This window comes from Mesocricetus auratus, unplaced genomic scaffold (genome assembly GCF_017639785.1).
Source record: "Mesocricetus auratus isolate SY011 unplaced genomic scaffold, BCM_Maur_2.0 Super-Scaffold_100008, whole genome shotgun sequence".
Classification (NCBI taxonomy): Eukaryota; Metazoa; Chordata; class Mammalia; order Rodentia; family Cricetidae; genus Mesocricetus; species Mesocricetus auratus.
The window spans coordinates 33,164,200-33,185,644 of record NW_024429192.1 but is presented as its reverse complement, the minus strand read 5'-3'; the positions used below and the strand labels follow the sequence as shown (position 1 = coordinate 33,185,644).

The window sequence follows — 21,445 nt, the reverse complement described above, 5'->3', positions numbered from 1 at the left end:
TCAAAGAAACATTGGTAAGCACAAGAAAATATTGCCATCATGACATAACTGTGTCACTAATTTACTTACAGTTATATACAGGCATCAATTATCATGCAATTGGGATGATAGTGTATACAGGACTGTCAAATCTCTTAAAAATAATATTATAAATGTTATTTGCATTCAGTAAACATGTCATCCCATCTTATAGGTAAAATGATGTTTCGGTATTCGTTGGTGAACCTTTAAGATATGTAGGCTATATTTCTCAGTTTAACATAGCATGTTAGACTGGTATTATCTTTCTTAAACAATGATATGTAATATTTTGGAAAGCATAATTATTCTATTGTGGGATATTCAGTATCATGTATTTCTGTAGCCAATCAAACAGTGGTTTGAAGACTTTGACAAAAATCACCATCTGAGCAGATACTACATTAATAATTATCAATAAACACACACACACACACACACACACACACCCCTGCAACATGCACACACAAAGACACAAGTTAAATGCTGTCATTGTTTAAATTTCATTACTGAGTTTAGCAAGAGTGCTAAGTTCTTAATGAATTCTATGCAATACCGTTTTTCAAAGAAATTGCTGTTTTTTCCTTTGTTTCTCTATAATCTTACAGTTATTTTTCCAGCTCACCATTTATTTTCATTTCATTTTATACAACTTTTGATTTACTCAGTTTCTATAAAATCAGTCTTTTTTATTTGTAACATTCTTACTTTTCTCTTTGCTATATTTTAGCCTGTATTTATTTTATCTTCTCTTTGTATAATTTAGCTAAAGAAACTTTTTGAGTTAAAGAATTTAGTTTGGATCATTTCAAATAATGTTTTTGCTTAACAACTATTTGTTTTGAGATCCACTTTTCTAATTGGTTTGAAATATAGTCTTTATGTCATATTATATTTCTTTTTGTATTCAAATATTTCCAGATATATCTGTGGTCCCAATGATCAGAAACAATTTTATGCAAAAAGTTTTATCACTCATTAATCATGTATTACTTTTTAAAGACTGACATTTTTAGTAATACTGAAAGCACCCAGTTCTTGAAATAAAATATTGAATCATATATCATATATTTAATTTACTCTTGGTCTTTTGTTTTTCACTTAGGCAAACTTTTACTTTTAAATTGTAGAGAATGAAATGTTGCTTGTTTCGTTATAGCAGAGCGCTGGCATCATGACTCAACCATGCAATCATGTATTTATTTTCACTGTAGCATGTATATCATATCGCTTGTTTCATCACAGTCACTGCTCATTTTAGGTTGCTGAAAACACAGAGGCAGAAAAGCAATAGCATTATTTGAATGGGTGCCTTAGCCAGTTGTGCCAACCCTTCCGTTCATGCAGGGTTTAATACTCTGTGCATGTCATCTTGAAAGTCTTAATAATTTTCATATTTGTCAGCATATCTTATAAGGTAAGTGTAATGCTATGATGGAATGTGCATTGTTTGCCTAAGTCCTGGGCTCCAGGAAAGATTTAACATTTGCCCACCTGTCAAAAGTGTAGGCTGTGTTCTTTGTCATACTACCCTCCTCTTAGCTAAGCTGTTTTCCCATCCCTAATGCTACCTTGTGGTTACCACCATAACCTACTTTAGCTTTCCAAATATATTGATCTCTTGAAGAAAGGACCACATGCTTGATCTGCTTCCCATTTTCAGTGGGAGATGCAGACATCATGGGGATATTCTCAGTCAGAACTGCCAGATATGGAACAGACAGTCCAGGTGTGTGTATGTGTATGTGTGAGAGGAGGGGGAGAGGGGGAGTGAGAGGCAGAGGCAGAGGGAGGCGGGAGATGGTGGTAGACATATTTCCCTGTACATACTCTATCTTAGGTAGGAAAGAGATCTTAGGCGTAGTTTTAGTAAGATGCTGCCCATTAGCCCCTCGCATTTGGAAACTTGGTCCCCGGTTGGTGTGTGTTTGGGAAAGATTAGGAGGCATGCCTATGTTGACCAAGGTGTGTCACTGGGAGAGGGATAAAGGTTTCAAAAGCCCCCTGTCATCCCCAGTGTGCTTTCTCTGCTTCATGCTTTCAGATCAAGATGTGAGCTACACATGTTTCCTCAATCTAACATTGTATGATTTATATTTCTCAGTTCAGGCTCCCTGAGACACCTGTGGTGGTTAAGACACTTATGAAAAAAATAGGAATTGTATAACTTCCATGATTTTGTAGATGAATTAAATAGCTCTTTTCATGGTCCTGCCCCTGCTCTATGAAGAAGGATGCTATGTTTTTTTTTTGGAGCTAGTACTGTTTGTTTAAGAATCAAAATCAAATAGAAAATGCTGATGAAAATATGGTAAGAAAACATGATTTGAACTAAGGATGCTAAATGGAATTTTAGGTTCATTAAAATATCATTAGTTTGTTTTTAAATTATATAACTGAAGGATTTAAGGTAAGTAAATGAATATAACATATTAACGATAAGGCATATATATATACATATATATACATTGAAAAACTTTGTGTTTTGGATAAATTAATGTGCTTCAATCTTTATGAATATTTACTTCAAAGGAATACTTTCAGAACATGTTAAACAATTAAAGCACTGTTTAATAATAATCAGAAATGAATTGGTTTTCCAAAGCAGTCAAGTTTTATACATACCTGAGTCAAAAATCAAGGTGACTTTCATTTTTCAAACAAAGAGTTGCACTGCATCTCTGTCATTCTCCTAGCCTACAGTCATGTTTTGTATCATGTGGCAGTTAAAGAAAATGTAGCCTATAATCCTATTCACTTATTTTCAATTTAGTTTGCCATCTACTACTGGGGCTCATTTTCATAGGATTGAAAGCATTTGGTTACTCAGTCATTATTGTTCTTCAATCTATACAAGTGAATGAGTGACAATTACTAACATAGGAATAAAGGCTTCAATACAGTTAGAAATAAAAGAAATTTTATAGTTCTTTTTCTTATAAATATGCAAAATATTTAAAGGAAGAAACAGTTGATAACCCTAAGAGCTTGAAATCAAGTGAAGGATAGGCATGTTTCCTTCAGAAAAAAGCATACCTACATTAAAAGCTGGTTTGCTATTGATTAGTGTCTTTTGTTGTAAAGTCTATAGGTATAGCATTGAAGAACTTAATGCAGATGAATTTAAGCATTTTCCAATGAATGGATATGCAGTAGTATTTTCTTGTTACTTTCTAGACACTGGTTTGAGTTTAAGACTTTGCCCTTTAAGTCACCACTTTCTGCCATAGTTTTTTATGAAGCCACAGGATTTTCTCTTAGATTCACGAGTCATTCAAGTTTCATGTTTTAAGAGAGGTGTTGAGTTCTCTGCATAACCATTATTATTTATGTTACATGCGTATAACAAGTGTCTTACTCTACTGAGTTTCCCTTTACGGAGGGCAATTATGAAAGTAGTGACTACGACAATAAAGATACTTTGAACTTTACTTTGCACTTGTGTTGTTACAGCCTTAGAACACAGAACAGATTCTGGCAGAAATAACTATGAAATAAATATTTTCCAATTGATTAAATGTATGAATGAAAGATTCATACCATCTCTAACTTTTACTAATAAAGTCTACAGAGGCTTATTTTAATAGGTACTTGTAGGGTGGTTTATTTTAGGTATAACACATTGTATTTGTCTTCCAATACCATGCGTATGAGATGAAAAAAACATTTTTAAAAAAATAATAAGATCAGTGCTCTAACTCCTGAACTATGGAGCCCTCATATAGAGAAGATTTCCTTTTCTTGGGGGAATGTAGTTGCTATTAGGTTGTCTGTGGCACAGTGGATAGCCTTAGAGCCATTTGCACATGGCTAGTCCCAAGTGAACGAAAGCATTTAATGATAATAATGATGGTGATGATGATAATAATATTAATTATAATAATAGTAATAAAATGAGAGAATGTAAAGTTGAAGGGAGAGAGGTTATTGTGTCTTGAGGGCAGATAGAATGGACATAGTAGGTGGTAGATAAAAGTACATTTTACATATATACGAATTTTTTTTTTTTGGTTTTTGGAGACAGTGTTTTTCTGTATTGTTTTGGAGGCTGTCCTGGAACTCGCACTGTAGACCAGGCTGGACTCGAACTCACAGAGATCTGCCTGCCTCTGCCTCCTGAGTGCTCAGATTAAAGGCATATGCCACCAACGCCCAGCAGAAAATTAAAAAAATAAAATATTACTTATAAAATGAACAATCCTGGTTCAGTGAATTTGTAGCATATATCAGTGTGTTCATAAGTGGTAAGAAAGAGTTTCTCATTTTTTTTAATGACTGACTGGGAGCCCCGTCACTGACAATTTCTCAGAAAATTAATTTCTAAAACCCAAAGTACTTTTTATATCAGTTACACAAAAGATGCTTGACACTAAAAGACATTAGACTTGGAAATGATTTGATTTTTTGGAGGGGTAAAAATATCTTTACAATTACAGATTCTAACATAATTTAATATTTGGCAGAGCTCTAAAGTTATTTAGTAATGACTAACTATACTGACATTTCAATTATCTTCAATAAATAAAATATTCAGTGTTCTTTCCCAGACAGCAATCCTTTTCCTGAGGAAACAGAAAATATTACACTGTAATACAAGATTCTGTAGCTTTAGACTCTGTCCTTTGCTTAGGTTGTAAGAACATGAAAAAAATACAGCATACAGTACCAGCATCACATTTTGGTCAAGTCATGGTGACTGCTTGTTTTAAAACAATGAACTTTATTCTACTGTCTTATAGTCAGTGTATTGTTAGGAAATATTTAAAACTCCCCTTTTTGTTTTACATTGAGATACGAATTTTAGAGAGAAGTTGTTGTCAACATTTGTTTTAAACAATGAGGATGAGAAGAGATATTCTAAGATAAAGAACATTAAAGCGCAAGCATAAAAAGGAATGATGTGCAGTGTGCGCCTAATTACATTCCCCAACAAGGCACTAAACAATATTTTAAACAGGTTATGTTCCAAAATTTCAGTGAACTGCAAATAAAAAGAGATATACTAGGTTTTAGAATACATTTTGTAGAATTAAATCTATGTCAGTATCAGTTCAATTAGTTACAGCTGCCAGAGCAAAGATAGGAAATTCACAATGAAAAGATGAGTCTGAGACAGACTATCCTTAATTGCCATCCAACTGTAGAGAAGTGGGTATTGAATATCTATATTTCAAGAAGGCAAAGAATTTGACGACTTGCTTCTGATAATATTGACTTAACAACCTTTAGCAACATCAGCAGAATTAATATTAAGTGGCATTTCTTTCATGTTGAACATGCTTTGGACGTGTCGGGATTTCTATAAACACAATTTGTTTCTTTTTGACTGTTAATAATGAATGTTTTGTTTTGTTAATTTCTACCTGAAAAATTACTTTGTATTAAACTACCCATTTTATCTTTTTATTTATTTTTTAGCCATAAACAAAAAATCAAAATAAAATGTTTCCTTGGTGTTGCCTTCTTGCTTTGCACACAAAATGAAACATCTTTCTGGTATATTTAAGCAAAAGTATGAGAAATAAAACACAGTTGTGGATATACCTCTAATTGATTGGGAAAGACAATTAATTAATATTTTGCCCAGTCTATAAGACTGAACCCATATCAGACCCTGTTACTAAAGCTAAAAACTTGGGTCCTAAAGGAAAACCTACTAAAATTATTGTGTAAAGGAACATAGCAATAAAATGAATCTTTTTTATAATTTTTTTATTTTAAAACAATCTTTTCTCATTTTATATGCCAATCCCAGTTCTTATTCCCACCTCCTGCCCTCCCCACCTCTGGCAGAGAGGGAGAGCAAGGAAAGAGATGCCTTGATAGAGGGAGTCATTATGGGGTTATCGAGAAACTCAGTACTATGGAAATTCCCAGGAATCCACAAGGATGACCACAGCTAAGACCCTAAGCATCAGTGGAGAGGCTAACTGAACTTGCCTTCCCCTGTAATCAGATTGATGATTATCTGAATTATCACCAGCAACTGATAGAAGCAAATAAAATGAATCTTAATGACATATTGTTATACCTATAGAGCCGTGCATTATTCAGCATCATTAGAGAGACTTTTCCTTATAGTAGTAGATGGTAACACAGACATAAAACTGAGCAATGTGTAGAGAATGAGTGACTTTGGAATACTCAGCCTTAAATAGCTTTTTTTTTCTATCAAACCCTTTCAAGGTTTAAGAATCTATGCAGAAGATCCATGAATACTGTAAAAGCTAGAGATGGTGGCTGACTCTAAAGCAATAGTGTCTTCCAGACACAGCAGGGCTGATATGAATTGAAAAAACAGTAACAGCATGTGCAAGGCTGCATAAGTTCAAGCCATACAAAATTCCATCATGTGGAATGGGAAGTAGACATAAAGTCTTCTGCTAGCCAAGGAGCCATATCCATTGATAGCTGCTGGGGAGGTGGAGAGTCTCTTACGTCCACTGACACTGGATATATCAACCACATACTCCAAAGCATATCACAATCAGGAGTAGTTGACCAACCCAGAACAAACTCCATGGGCCGTGGACTTTTGGTTTTGGTTTTTAAGAAGGAGAAAAAACATGCAGTTTTATGGACAGAGAAGAAGGGGGGGATCTGGAAGTAGTTGGGAGGGGGAATAATATGCTCAATATGTTTGTGGAAAGTATCTTTAATAAAGGTCGATACATTTGAAAATAAAAGCATGTTAGCCAGAATTTTTAAATAAACAAATTACAATTAAAATAACATTATGTTTTGTTTTAGTTGACATGTAAAAAGGATGTCAACATAACTGGGCGAATTGAAACTCTGTGCATTTAGCAACATTTCATTTAGGGCTAGCTTTCATGGACAAAATTAAATATGCACTTATAAAGAAATATTGGTATCTGTCTATATTAAAAGCACACTCATTAGAGAGAAACATTTTGTCTTATTAGGCCATACTGCCTAGGATATAACAAAACTCTATCTTAAAGAGGAATAAAAGCAACAAGATCATGAACATCACAACTAAACAAGCTTATCAAGGATGTTCAGCATTATAAAGAATGGGAAGACAATTTTGAGAGAACAGCAAATGGACTTACCATCTTGATCTGTGGTCACAGTAATAGCTGTGAATGGCTTGGGAGAAATGCTCAGCTCAGAAACTCCATTCATGGCTTCTATTTCAAAGGTGTAATTGACATGAGACACGAAGTCAAGTACTATCACAGAATTGTTGGTCAGTCCAGTGTGTCTTGGGATGAAGCGGAGTCCTCCACCACAGTCCTCACATTGGCTGGTGTCTAAGCCACACTTCTTACAGATTACACTGTACGTGAGATCCTTTCTCCCTCCTGTGTCACTAGGTGGGCTCCATTCCAAAATAAGGGCTGTTTCATTGATGTTAAAGGCTACATTTCTAGGAGCTGAAGGTGGCCCTAGAGAAAAGCAATGAGAAAACAATATATATATATATATGGATAGGTCAATGAATGATGGTGGTGCTACACTGAAATTTTCATGAATACATGCTGCTGATCTTTAATGTTAATTGTAGATAATTTCCTTACAAGAGCTATAAAAAACTTGTCTAAATATCTGATGAAAGAGAAAATCTTTAAGTGTGAATATAGTATATTTTTTAATTTTTGAGTATTTAAATTCCAACATTTAATGTCAAAGTCAAAATACACTTTTAAGTTTGTTTGCTATAAATATGTAATGGATAGAGATTGTAAACTATGAAATGGACATCCTTATATCCTCATTAATTTTATTGTGATTTCACAATTTGAAACCAACTGGGGTATGTATACTCAGCACACTGTTTCAGTCTTCCAGCCCTCATACTGTCATTATTATATAGATAAATGACACATTCATTTCTGTTGCCAAACCCATAGAATCTATTTTCCAACAATTGGTTATAAATGGTCATAAATTTAGGGAGGGAAGACTATTTAGGAACAGAAATGAAAATCAGAGACAGCATAAAACCCTTTCATGGAGCCTTTCCAACTTGAAGCCATATATGCATTATGATATAAGATAAAACCACTTTATTTTTATTTAGATGATGTCCAGTAAACATAACTAACCTAGACCTTCACTGTGAAATGTCCCTAAAGAAGATTCAGTCAAGCCTCTCTTCATTGTCATCAAACATATATTCTTTCTGGTTTCCTATATATATCAAAACACACATAGTACTCAACAGATTTTCACTACCAGTCATGTTGTAAAGTTATACAGTCATCTTTTATATTCATGCTAGTCTTCCACATCTCAGTTATTCTTCATTCATTGAGTAAATACTACCCGAGGGTCTCATCAGTGCCAGACTCTGTGTTGAGGGCTATTTTAATGTCATAAAATCCATGTACTGTGAGAATATATTTATGAGACATAATTGGAAAAATAACTCATTATACAAGTGCTGGAACACCAATATTCTGACACAACTTAGAATTTGGTTTTAAGACATCTAGAATAGTTCAATAAATTTCTTTTATTAATAGAAACTGCTCAGTAGGTGGGGATTCTGCAACATCCTCTTAGGACAGAAACTCAAAATGTGACGTAGGCAATCTTTTGAATATAATGCTATGATCATTTGTTCATTAAGTTAACACTTTATTTAGTGACTACTATATGACAAATACTCTAGGGGATATAGTAGACATTACCCCTTCTTCACTGCAGTTAACATTCAGTGGAAGAAGAAAAACAAACCGATTAATGGATTCAAATACCATAAGAATTAGAATTTTAACAGGCAAGAAATATCAGTAGGAATTAACTCTTCATAACATCATGAGGAAGCATTGAAAGTGATAAGAAACATTATCAGTGTGCTGGGAAGAATATTAGGGGTCAAAAGTACGTAGTTACAGGCAAGAAAAATCTTGAAAGTCATGGAATACACAAAGAGGCACCTGGGTTAGAAAGCAGACAGAGAATCCATGAAGTAAGTTGTAAGGACTAGAAAGGGAAACCATAGGTTTCTACTTAGAACAGCTAGAAAATTTCCTGTGTTCAACAGAGGGAAGTGTGTGTGTGTGTGTGTGTGTGTGTGTGTGTAGGCATTCACATGCCACAGAGCTCACATGGAGGTCAGATAACAATATTCAGTGGCAGTTTTTACCTTCTGCCTTTTTTTGACACATGGTCTCTTTGGTTGTTTCACAAGTGGATATAATTCACAAGCTTTTGGGTATTCTCCCTGTCTACTTCCTTACTCCTTGTGGGAGCTAGGATCATAAAAAGTTTGCTCCACATATTACATTTTTATGTATGTTCTATAGATTTGAACTCAGGACCACACAAAAAAAGGACTTTTCTATTTACTGAGCCATTTTCCCAGCCAGACTTGATGGTTTTAAAGTATGGAAATGATATGATTTAAAATCACATCAGTGCAAAGCATGGTGTGTAGCATGAGAACAGGGAGCATGAAAATAAGTTCTCCTTTATAGTGATGATGAGCAGAATATTAGCCATAAATCTATATGAGATACTATGAAGTATTTTCTGACTCTTCCTTCCTCTTGTGCTGTTCTGATGTCAGTCACATATAGGCAGGAACCTCCCCCAGTCCACATTCCTATCATCTAATGCTAGACCTAGAAATGCGATGGGGATTTTTATTAAAGAATGCTGAATTTCTTGCTTTGTGTCATTTCATGTTTCAGCAGGCTTACAGATATGTGTGTCTTTAGATAGGAAAATATGGAGAAACACAGAATCAAATGTGCATTTTACCTTCTTCCTAAATTTATGCATGTGTGATAAAAATGGTTTTTCCTAATAATGCCTCACTGCTACACATTAATATTACTGATTTTTCACTTATTTATAATATGTGTTATTATTCACATATACCTCTACAACTAGGAAACATTATCAATGATATTATGGGTGTTCACAAGTATATAACTATACTTGGACAACTGCTTGGACATATGTTAAAAATTTTAAAAACAGAGACACCCTTCTTACTCAAGGGTCCTCACACCAATTTGCATAATGATTAAATAGCTTTTTAATTGCTGTTAAATTATGCCAGCTAAACTGTGATGTCATGCAAATATTAAGCTGTAATGACACATACTGAATCATTTACTAAGATTTAGAACTTGGAAGCCAGAGAGACAATTAATTCTAATCCTCGGATTCAACTAAATTATGTGTCACTGGACTTTTCTGAATGTGGCCAGATTGCTTTTGTTATCATTTATAAATTATACAAAGATTATATGACACCCAGAAAACATAATGTGGCAGCAGTATTGCATTTAGGGACATTTATATTGAAAACTCTTAGGGATTCCCTTATGTTGTTTTTTTTTAACTTTGGACAAATAACTCACATCAGATAGAAGACAGTTCTTATCCTTGCCCTCCAGCCTGACTTTATAATGAGAGCACAATTACTCTGACCTGTAGTGGCAGCTATAAAGATAAGAACATGAAAAGTTTTACAGTAACACTGACTGTATTTTTGCTACACTTTGTACTACTAATGTTATGTTCAAATAGAGTCTCTGCTCACAGACATCCTTTGCTTCAATTTGGATTTTCTCTTCAAACTTTGGAAGAATAAAAGCCCAATGCTCAAGTAAAATACCCGAGACACAGGAAAACTATTTCTTCCTTTCCTATTCCTCAGACAGCACCTGGTTCCACAGATGCTGTTTCCTCTCATGCCACATTGGCTGGGTATGTTATAGCTATTATCTTATAGTAAGTTTTATTTTTTTAAATGAAAACTGGTTTAAAGTGCTACTGTGTCTTTCAAAATATCTCCATGCAATATACTAAGTCCCACATGATATCAAATAAAACCGAATTCAGTGTTCAAATAAGAGTCTTCTGGCCCATTGCCACTGGAAGAAAAGTAATACAATTTATTTTGCTTTGTTGACTCCAGCATTTCCTCAAAATTGGTTCATTGCATTTTATCTAGGAAATGTGTGAAGTAATACTAGAATTCTACAAAACAGGCTAATAATGGTTCTCAATCTTCCTAATGCATTTAAAAACATACCCTTCTAGAAATGATCAGGTGAATATTTTTGTAAATGTATATGGCTGTGATTTCAATTAAATAATGATAAATGCATCTGGTCAGCAAAAAAGTACAACTTTAGACCTTAATAACACCCTAAAATATGTTCCCAAATTTCTGTATAGGCTTACATTAAAATTCTAGAAGTCATATTGTCATCTCTCACCACTATTTTTGCTTTTATAGACAATTACATTGTTAATGTAATGATATGCCTATATCTTTTAAAGTTTATTTAACGGGGACATTTATTGAGAGAACATTGGACTCTGTAGGACTTTTTTTTACTTTCAAATTCTGTAATTAAATATTTATGTATTTGGAAATGGATAGAAGCAAGAAAAAATGAAAAACAAAACAAACAAACAAACAAACATAAAACCCAAAAATCTCTGATTCTGAACTCGACACAAGGAAAGAACTACAACAATTTGGTTGAATGAAAAGCAACAAACCAATTAGTATTCGAAATTACAGCAGTTTCACGAGAGACATCAGGAATGGCATGATACTAGGGAGAGCCTCTTTATTTTTGTTGTAACTTTACTACATTGTAGTCTACACAAAGATAGAAATCCTGGCAAGGAAATATTAGAAAGCATTTTATGCAGTTATTTTCTTCAAATTATTGTCAACTCAAAAATTTTAGAGCACACAATTCAGCATAGGAAGACAAATTGTCTTCTTATCTTTATTTAATATTCTCACATTTAATTTAAACATCTAAACTTATTTCTAAAATAAAGAATGGGTGTTCATTAATATTTTTATAGTGTTATGTTTAAAGAATTGAATAATATGTTTAAAGTTTAAAATAAAAACATAAATGAATAGACCAAGCACCATTCATTTGTGAAATACAGTCCAAGGTTCTCAACTTAGTCTACAAGTGTTCAAAACCTTGCCATGGTCCATTTTTTTAAATCTTTCCTTCTTTTTGTTTCAGCCTATTGGTCAACATTTCTTCTTTCAACACTTTGTAAGACACAGTACAGTCTAAAGACTTGGAAAATTCCTGGAAGAGGTTCCTACCGACTCAGGAAGGAAGCAACCAAGAAGCCTCAGTAAGTCCCTAAGATGACAGTGTACGCTAGGCTTCAAAATTGTACAGATAGTAACAGCTGCTGGTGAGAAAGATATCAGGGAACAATTCAAAAGAAGCTCAGATCAAATGAGCTACCTAGAAGGCAGACTCTGACCTCCCTGAGTTAGATAGCTAGCTCTAGGATTCCAATTTCCATGAGTTGTCTTTGCTAGGGTGGGCTCTTTGTGGAGCATCTGCTTTAGAGAAATCCCTGCTCCTTTTAGTACCCATCCCCCCCCACGTTTCTATAAGCAACCTGAAAATAATGCAATGGTTCATCAAATTAGACTTTGGTATTTGGTGGTCTCCTTGCTGTGCCCTGTATTATAATGCTATCTGGGGTGAATAGGTGTTTGTTCCTGTTTCCCCAGGAATAGTGTCACATAGGAATGCCTCTGTGTATTCAGTTTATAGATTGCTTTACTTTCTGCATTACAGAAAATTCTGCTCAGATTTAAATGTTATCCCCTTTGTGACAACTCTGCTTTTCTCAGGCAGAACTGTTCACTTTTTTACCTCTCGTGTATACATTGAAAAATATACCTAAATCTAATGAGTATCCTTAGTACTTCATTTGTATAAAAAATAATGCTGCAAAAATGAATTACAGGAATGTATTATAGCTGTTCATATCAAGAATAAATGGGAAAACATAAACTGGAAAACAAAAGAAAAATATAAGCTTACAATGAGCCTCTTTTTTTATTCAATTACTTTAAAATAGCCTCATTAGAAATGGGAGACGAAAAGAGAGAAGGATTAAATTGTCATAATTTGGCAGGGCAAAGCAAAACAGTGAGTGAGTAGAATCAAACATAAAATGAATTAATGACTAAATGATTAATGATTAAAAGATTAATGATTAATTAATAAAGATTAATAAATCTTCCTGGAAACACATATGATGACAAAATAGTTATGAATGTTTTCTTTGAAGCTATAGGTGCATTTGGCTAATTAGTCTGCTACGAGCAATTTAATAATATTAAGTGGCGCACTTTTCTCTAAGTCTCATTGGAGAAGCCAGGGAGAGACTTACATTAGCAACAAGTTTTTGCTGAATCTTCAACATCAGCAGACTCTCCTCTTAATAATCCTTCCAATAAAGATAGACTTCCCATATAATTTAATGAATGAAACTCTGAAGAAATGTCTACTAAAGTGACTGTGGCTAGAATATTTTGTTAAATTCAGCTGACAACATCTTGTATACTGGTGAAGCTGTGATTGATCAATGCAGGTGCCTTCTTTGTAGCACAGAGTCATTTTAATTTTTGAAATTATAATATTGAAATATACTCAGTACATACTTAGAGATCCTCTCTATATCAGAACAAACACAGCCTGCTAGAGGTCATGAAAACTAGTTTTGTTTTCCTCCTTCCTTTCTGGCTTTTGTAAAATTGTGGCCGCTGCATTGTGTTTAGAGTGGGTCGCCTAGACCATAAACTTTGCTTTTGTGCTTTAGTTTGGGACAGGCACAATCAAGACCCAAGAATGATGTCTTCCATCCACAACTTGAGTTTTGGGAAAAGATTACTTGAAAAACATGTAAAGAAGGCTTAAAAAGGAGGAGGAAGCAAGCAGAGCCGAGAGATCTGATGGAGGGCCTCCCCTACCCATCCAGGAAGTGCAGGTTCTGATTAGAGCTGCTGAAAAGCAAGAGCCCACCTGCTGTACTGCAAGCAGCATTTATTCTGCTCAAAATAAGAATGGGAGGATAATGACTCTCTGAAGTGGCCAATTATTCCAGCAATAATGAAACCATGTTTTACAATATTCACTTTAGACCAAAAGTAAATTGAAGTTTTATGCTTCCTTCCCAATCACTGTCATTGTATCCAGTCTTTGTACCCATAAACTCTTTTACTAGTAGGGTATTTGATTACATGTTCAGACAATCCCAATACAAACAATGTGTTTACTGGTGTGCAGGAGAGGTGTGCACATGCATGGTTTGCATTTGGTTAGAACCTTTCTAAATAGGCAATGTAAATGATCATTAAACGTGTAAATCCTGCAGCATATGTTCAGTTGCTCTAAAGAATCAAAGTTTTGACGATTTAAATAATGAGAAAAAGCAAAGTGCAAGGATCACAGATTTGTACTGTTTTCCTGACCTTTTAATCATCTATGTATTAACATTTCATATAACATATGTCTATTCCTTACTGTCTATTCCATAAATACTTTCGTTGTTGTTATTTTGTTGTTTGTTTTGTTTTCAAGACAGGATTTCTCTGTATTGCCTTGGCAGTTACTCTGTAGACTAGTCTTGCCACAGAAATCTGCTTGCCTCTGCCTCTGAGTGCTGGGATTAAAGGTGTGCACCTCTACTACCTGGCTTCAATAAGTGTGTTTTAAAGCAACACTTATATTATTACTTAGTTTTAAGCTACAGAGAGCAACCCTGCCTGTCTTTAAAAACCAAACCAAACAAACAAAAAACTCAGTGAGTATTGACCTGGCAAAATCCAGGACGGTCAATTATCTGTACTCTTAACTTTCTCAGAAATGGCCCTAATTGACCAAGGTCTGACACTTTGGAGTTGCCTCCACAGATCCCCTTGGGAAGTACAGAGTTTACATTAATAAATTATCTGAGAAATAAAGTTTAGTGTATATGAACTATATTGAGATATTAAAGAAAACATTTCATATTTCACTTCTTTCTACTTTTTGAGTTACAGTTGATTGAAAAGAATCTCAATAATTTAATTTAATAATATATGTATAAATTGGCAAGCATGTTTTTAGTGTAAGTGGGTTTTAGGAATGTTTCAAGGATCTTGATAGAGTTAACATTGGAGAGAGAAAGACAAAATGAGTTTTGACCTTGGATGTTCTTGGTTTGAAGTACAATTAGGGCTCCTGTCTTGAAATCATGGATAAATGAAGGTTCATCAAGATAAGGAAAACAGAACAAGGATGGATGAACAAGTGAAGGTCGAGCGTAATAAAACTGGATCTGGCAAGTTAAGCTTGGACTGATTAGTTTCTCTGTTCATCAAATATTAAGGCCCTTCTGTATGCCAGGTACTATTCTGAGAGCAGTGAGTTTGCAGTCTGCAAAAAGCATCATTGGTCCCATGGCTCTTGTGGTCTCGTGTGATAAAAATGACAGTAAATAGTGATGCAGGAACAGAAATAAACCAAGGATTTTAAAGAATAATACAGTGCATAAAACATAAAACAGAATGACAAAAACATTAAGTGGGACAGGTGGCATTTTTGAAAGACTGGTCAGAAAATAACTATCCTGAGAACGATATTTGATCCTGCAAAGTGGAATGTAAGCATCCCTAAGAATCCTAATGGAGAGAACTCTTCAAATGGTGGAGATGCTGTTACTAAAAAAGGCATCTTTGAAGTCCAAGGGTCTGCAGTGCAGTGGGAAATTTTCTGTAGGATTTACAGGTGATCAAATACCTTAACCCTAAGGCTAGAAGACTTTGGTCCTTAGAACACAAGACTGGGACTATATAAATTGTCAACACTGTCTACCTACAGATGACAGTTCTAACTATGGGAGAGAATAAAAATGTACTGACAAGGTAAACAAGTAACATGAATAAAGCCAACACCTATCATAGGAAGAAGAAAAACTATCAGTGTCATAACATAAAATAGTAGATAAGGAGGTTGAAAAGGACATTGCAAATTTTTCAAAGTGAAAGTCATGCCCTCCTTAAGTTGGTTAAGGTAACATAGCCTAAACTCATCTAAGAGGAACACCTAGCTTGAGGGATTGTCTAAATCACCTGGGCCTTTGAGCATGTCTATGGGGGATTATTTTGATTTTTAATTAACAAAGGAAGGCCCAGCCTACCATGGATGGCACCATTCCCTGTGAGGATGATCCTTGGCTCTATATAAAGAATCTAGCTAAGCAAGAACATGGGAGCAAGCCAGAAAACAGCATTATTTCATGGATTCTGCTTCAAAATAAAGTTTGAGTTCCTTCCTTGACTTCCCTCAATGACTGAGTACACCCAACAAGTTGGAATAAATCCATATCTTCCCTGAGTGTCTTTTGGTCATGGTGTCTTCAGTGCAACAGAATATTATGATAAGCCGCATATAGTTTCAAGAAAGATGGTGCAGCAGAATCAAGTGAAATGAATAACAGGACAAAGATATTTCCAATTCAAGTGGAAATGAGGATCCTTAGTAAATTTTTCTGATATAATTACTTAAAGTGACTGAAGGCAAATTAAACACAGTAGGGTATGTATCATAAATATAAATGCAATAAAGAAGTGATTCAAAGTGATACATGCAAATATGGCTGCTTTTCCAAGGCATTTGCATTATTGGAGAGAAAAAGTGAACTAGAAGCATTTTAATGACAAAATTCAAATACATTATAACAACATTCAGAAGAGAATATAAATGAGACAATCGAAAGCACTTATAAACCTGACAAAATCACAAGCTCCATTGCACCAAACAAGGTTGGTTCCTCTTTGAGCTTGTGGTCACTGGTAGTTGTCCAGTGTTCAAATTAATGGCACCTAAACCAGGTACATGTGGCCAAGTCTAATTGGGCATAGTAGGTTATCAAAATAAGGAAAGGAAGGAAGGAAGGAACAAAGAAAAATAAAATGACAAAGTGAAAATGGTGGTAAATTGGAGCATATAGGGAAGTTAGGGAGAGGCATAGTCCTATTGGGGAGTGTGATGATATTTCATTGTATTTATGTATGAAATTCACAAAAAATGAAATATAATCAATTTTTTAAAAGGAATGCTTTAAACTTATGAGAACCTAAAAATGATGCATTATCATTATTGTTTCTATGAATTATATAATTCTCAGTTACACATTTCATCATCAACAGAGCAAATGGCCACCTATAAGAGCTTATTTATGAATTTAAAAAGAGGTTAAAACTAAAGAGTGACCTTCTATTTCTGTGTATCTTAATGATACATTTTTAAAAATGTATAGATACTACACAATTCTTAAAAAATAAAAAAGAAATTATTGTAGAATATTAAAGATGTGTTACATTTGTTTATGCTATGGAATATTTGTTTAGTGATACAAAGATGTGTTGTATTCTTTTATGTTGTATTTGTTTAACTCTGTGAAGTTGTGTTACTGTGCCTGTCTAAAAACCATGCTTAGTCTAATAAAGATCTGAATGGAAAATCGAAAGGCAGGAGAAAGGATAGGCAGGACTTGTAGGCAGAGAGAATATACAAGAGGAGAAATCTTGGAGGATAAAATTGAGGAACAAGACAAAAAAGTAGGAGGACATGGGGCCAGCCATCCAACCACATAGCCAGACATGGATTAAGAAGTAAAGAAATGATACAGAAATAGTAAAATGTAAAAGGTAGATGACCTAATTTAAGTTAAGAAAGGCTGGCTAGAAACAATGCAAGCTAAGGCTTGGCATTCATAAGTAAGAATAAGACTCTATGTATTTATTTGGGAGTTGGGTGGTAGGCACCCAAAGAGTAAAAGAGCTAAGAGTGGCAAACAACTACCACCAACAAATCATTTAAAATTCTGAAAACATTCATTAAATGTCATTCACATCTAATTTGAATATCCTAGAGGGGGGGAGGGAGAGGGAGAGGGGGGACAGAGGTGGAGATAGAGATAGAGAGAGAAATAGAGAGAGAGAGATGTGTACAAACTCAAAAGCACTCTCCTTGTCTGCAAGTCAGTCACAAACACTTGATGACAAGTTTTCCTCTGGACACACGGATTTCCCTGGCAATGGGAAATGGAAGTGATCTCCTGAGTAAACTTGGGGTGGTATGGAGGAATGGGAAACTGAGGAAGCAGGTTGGGAGGGATGAGTGTGGGAGTCAGGTTGGGGCAGGACTGAGGGACAAGTAAAGAAAGAGATGTCTTGTCCATTTCTGGGTTGGGGAGACCTGACACCAGGGAAACCCCCCAGGAATCCACAAGGATAACCCTAGATAAGACTCCTAGCAATAGTAGAAAAGATTCCTGACATTGCCATCTAACGTAATCAAATTGGTGACTACTCTAATTGCCATCAGAGATACCCTATTCATTAACTTATGGAAGCAGATGCAGATACCCACAGCCAAACACTGAACTGAGCTCCAGGAATCTTGCTGAAAAAAAGGAGGAGGGATTGTATGAGCGAGAGGAGGGGGGCATGATGGGGGAACCCACAGAAACAGCTGACCTGAGCTTGTGGGAGCTCATAGACTCTGGACCAACAGTTAGGGAGCCTGCATGAGATTGACTTAGGCCCTCTACATGTATGTGACAGTGGTATATCTTGGTCTCCTTGTAAGGCTCCTAACAGTGGCATCAGGACCTGTCCATAGTGCTTAGTTGGCTGTGGGGACACTGTTCCCTATTCTTGATTACCTTGGCCAGACTTGATATTAGAGGAGGATCTTGGTTCTGCCTCCACTTGATGGGCTTTGCTAAAGCCCATGGGATTTGTGCATTTACTTATTTTTAAAAATTTTAAACACAGAGAATAAGATGAATAGAAACAGAATTTTCAAATACAAAATGCATAGACTTACTAGTACATGCCATAGAAGGTGGGTCTTTTTCTGCTCTGAAGTAACCCTTTTCACATTGACAGATAGATGTTGCTTCCACGTAGGTTGAGCTGTGTGGAGGGCATTTGGAACATTTTGTGTTCCCAGCAAATGCTTTATAGAATCCTGGTCTGCAAGCTGTGTAAACAGGGAAAACAATTCCTTTTTAGTTATTACTGCTAACGTTTTTCTGTTTTTTACAAGTTTTAACCATATTTTGCATCTCGGAATTCAATTTCATACATATACAACAAAGTCAACATAAACAGTAATATATACAATTATTAGAACAATTATAATTTTAGAAAATTAGCTAAACTGATTTTGAAAGTAAACATACTCATGCCAATGTATACATTATAATTCCCACATTCACACACAATACTTGGCTACGTATCTGTGACTATATCCATACTTGGCCATAAAAGAGATTGTTTTGTGTATTTTTAGGAGATAGTATTAAATAACGTTGAGTCTCACAGCTCAAAATTCTTCTCTAATTCATTTACACCTCAGTCTTTGAATACTATTGGGTTTATATTTTGACTAAGGTAGATCCTTAACAATTATACTAGTGGTTAAATATTCTATTGTCTATGATAGAACTATATTGTCTTTGAATGCTTAGCTTTAAAATATTTTTTGGTAAATGGATTGAGTAATTAACAGTAAGAAAATTCTTAATTCCACATGGTAAATATGCTGAAGCAGATCTCTAATCACAGCTACTCAGGTGCCTAACGCAAGAGTATTGTAAATTCAAGGCCTACCTAGACTACAGAAGTAGTTCAAAGGCAAGCTTGGAAACTTAGAAAAAAATCCTTGTCTTAAAGAATAAAAAAAAGTCAGGGCAGTGGTGGCACATGTGTAAGACTCCTTATACCATATCAGCATAAGGCTCAACAGGAAGCACATATCTGCAGCTGTCCATTTTTTGACACAGTTATACGGTGTTATACAGGTAACAAATTAAGGAAACCTGATTGTGAAAGTAATATATAATTAATTTGTCATTATTGTCATAATAAAACATTCTTTTAAAAGAATGTGATTTCTAAACTTGACCTATAGCATTCTTATAAATTCTGAGATGATGCTCATTCACTCAAGGTTTTATATTTTGTCAAAGAAATAACTGCTTCTTAATTATACAAGGTAAAATAATTTAGTATAGAATGCATTTTTAAAAGTTTTTAATCAATGTATGTTTTTATTTAAATTAGAAACATGCATGCTTCACATGTCAATCCCAGCTCCCTCTCCCACCCTCCTCCCTTGTCCCTCCACCAGTCCTACCCCCCACCCGCAGCCCCCAGCCCAATCCCCACATCATTGCTCAGGGAGGGTGAGGCCCTCCTTGGGAGGGTCTCTACAGTCTGTCATTTCATCCGGGGCAGGAACTAGGCCCTTCCCCATGTGTCCAGGCTGAGAGAGCATCCCTCCATGTGGAATGGGCTCCCAAAGTTCATTTGTATGCCATGGTGAACACTAGTCTACGATCCAAGGTCCCAGAGATTTCTGAGGCCTCCTCACTGACACTGCACTTGTGGAGTCCAGATCAGTCCCCTGTTGGCCTCTCAGCCATCAGTCTGGGGTTCAAGAGCTCCCCCTTGTCGGGTCAGCTGTCTTTGTGGGTTTTACCAGCACGGTCTTGACCCCTTTGCTCATCACTCCTCCATCTCTGTAACTGGGTTCCAGGAGAATGCATTTTTAACAAAGTCAAAAATGATTTTTAAATTGACTCTACTTAGAAGTTACATAATTTTTTTCTAATAAAAATTTAAAATCTGATAAGGTCAATGTATATAGAAACACATATGTAACTGAGTTGTTGCATGTTGAGTATCTACACTTTATTTGTAATATGTAAATATTATTTTAAATGTACAGAGAAATATTTTGTTTTACAATGTTTATAATTCATTCCAATTTTATAAATATGGCTTACTATATCAAAGTAGACTTTTTTCTTTAAATTAGAAACAAACTTGCTTCACATGTCAATTGCAGCTCCCTCTCCCTCCCCTCCTCCCATGCTCCCCCAACCGGCCCCCCAGTCACCCCCCCCATTCCCCACTCTGTTCCCCAGGGAGTGCGAGGTCCTCCAAGGGGGAATCTCGGAGCCTTCATCCAGTGACTGATGGAAGCAGAGGCAAACACCCACAGTTAAACACTGAACTGAACCCGTGGAACCCAGTGACAGAGAGAGAGGAGCGGTGAGCAAATTGGCAAAGAATGGGCTGGCAAAACCAGCAGAGACAGCTGATCTGAACATGGGAGAGCTCTTGGACCCTGAACCGACAGCTGGGGACTGATCCAGACCCCCTGAGTGTGAGAGTCAGTGAGGAGGCCTGAGCAACCTATGGGGCCCTGATCAGTGGATCAGTGTTTATCCCTGGCCTACAAACAGACATCGTGTGTCCATAACACAAAGAGGGATGCTCTCTCCGCCTGGACTCTTAGGGGAGTGCCTGGACCCTACCCTGAGTGAAATGACAGACTCTAGATATCCCCTATGTGGAAGGAAATGGCGATAGGGTGGGGGGCTGGGGAGGATAGTGGGGGGTGCAGGAGGAGGGGAGGGAGAGGGAACTGAGATTGACATGTAAAACAAGCTATTTAAAATAAAAATAATAATAAAAGAAAAAAAGAAAAGAAAAAAAAAGAGTCTGTTATTTCCTTAAGGGCAGGGCATAAGCCATCCCCCTAGAGTCCAGGCTGAGAGAGCATACCTCATTGTGGGATGGGCACCCAAATTC

At 35.7% G+C, this 21,445-nt stretch overlaps 1 protein-coding gene across 2 annotated transcripts in view; it reads right to left on the bottom strand.

The window, feature by feature from the left end:
- Nucleotides 1-21,445, bottom strand: part of Epha6 (EPH receptor A6) — an 863,593-nt gene that overhangs the window by 501,548 nt on the left and 340,600 nt on the right. For both annotated transcript variants that reach the window (XM_040750609.1, XM_040750610.1), the window contains 2 exons: nucleotides 18,669-18,824; nucleotides 7,095-7,430 (listed from right to left, as the gene is read on the bottom strand). In XM_040750609.1, the coding sequence (XP_040606543.1) occupies nucleotides 7,095-7,430; nucleotides 18,669-18,824 (492 nt within the window). The remainder of the gene's footprint in view (nucleotides 1-7,094; nucleotides 7,431-18,668; nucleotides 18,825-21,445) is intronic.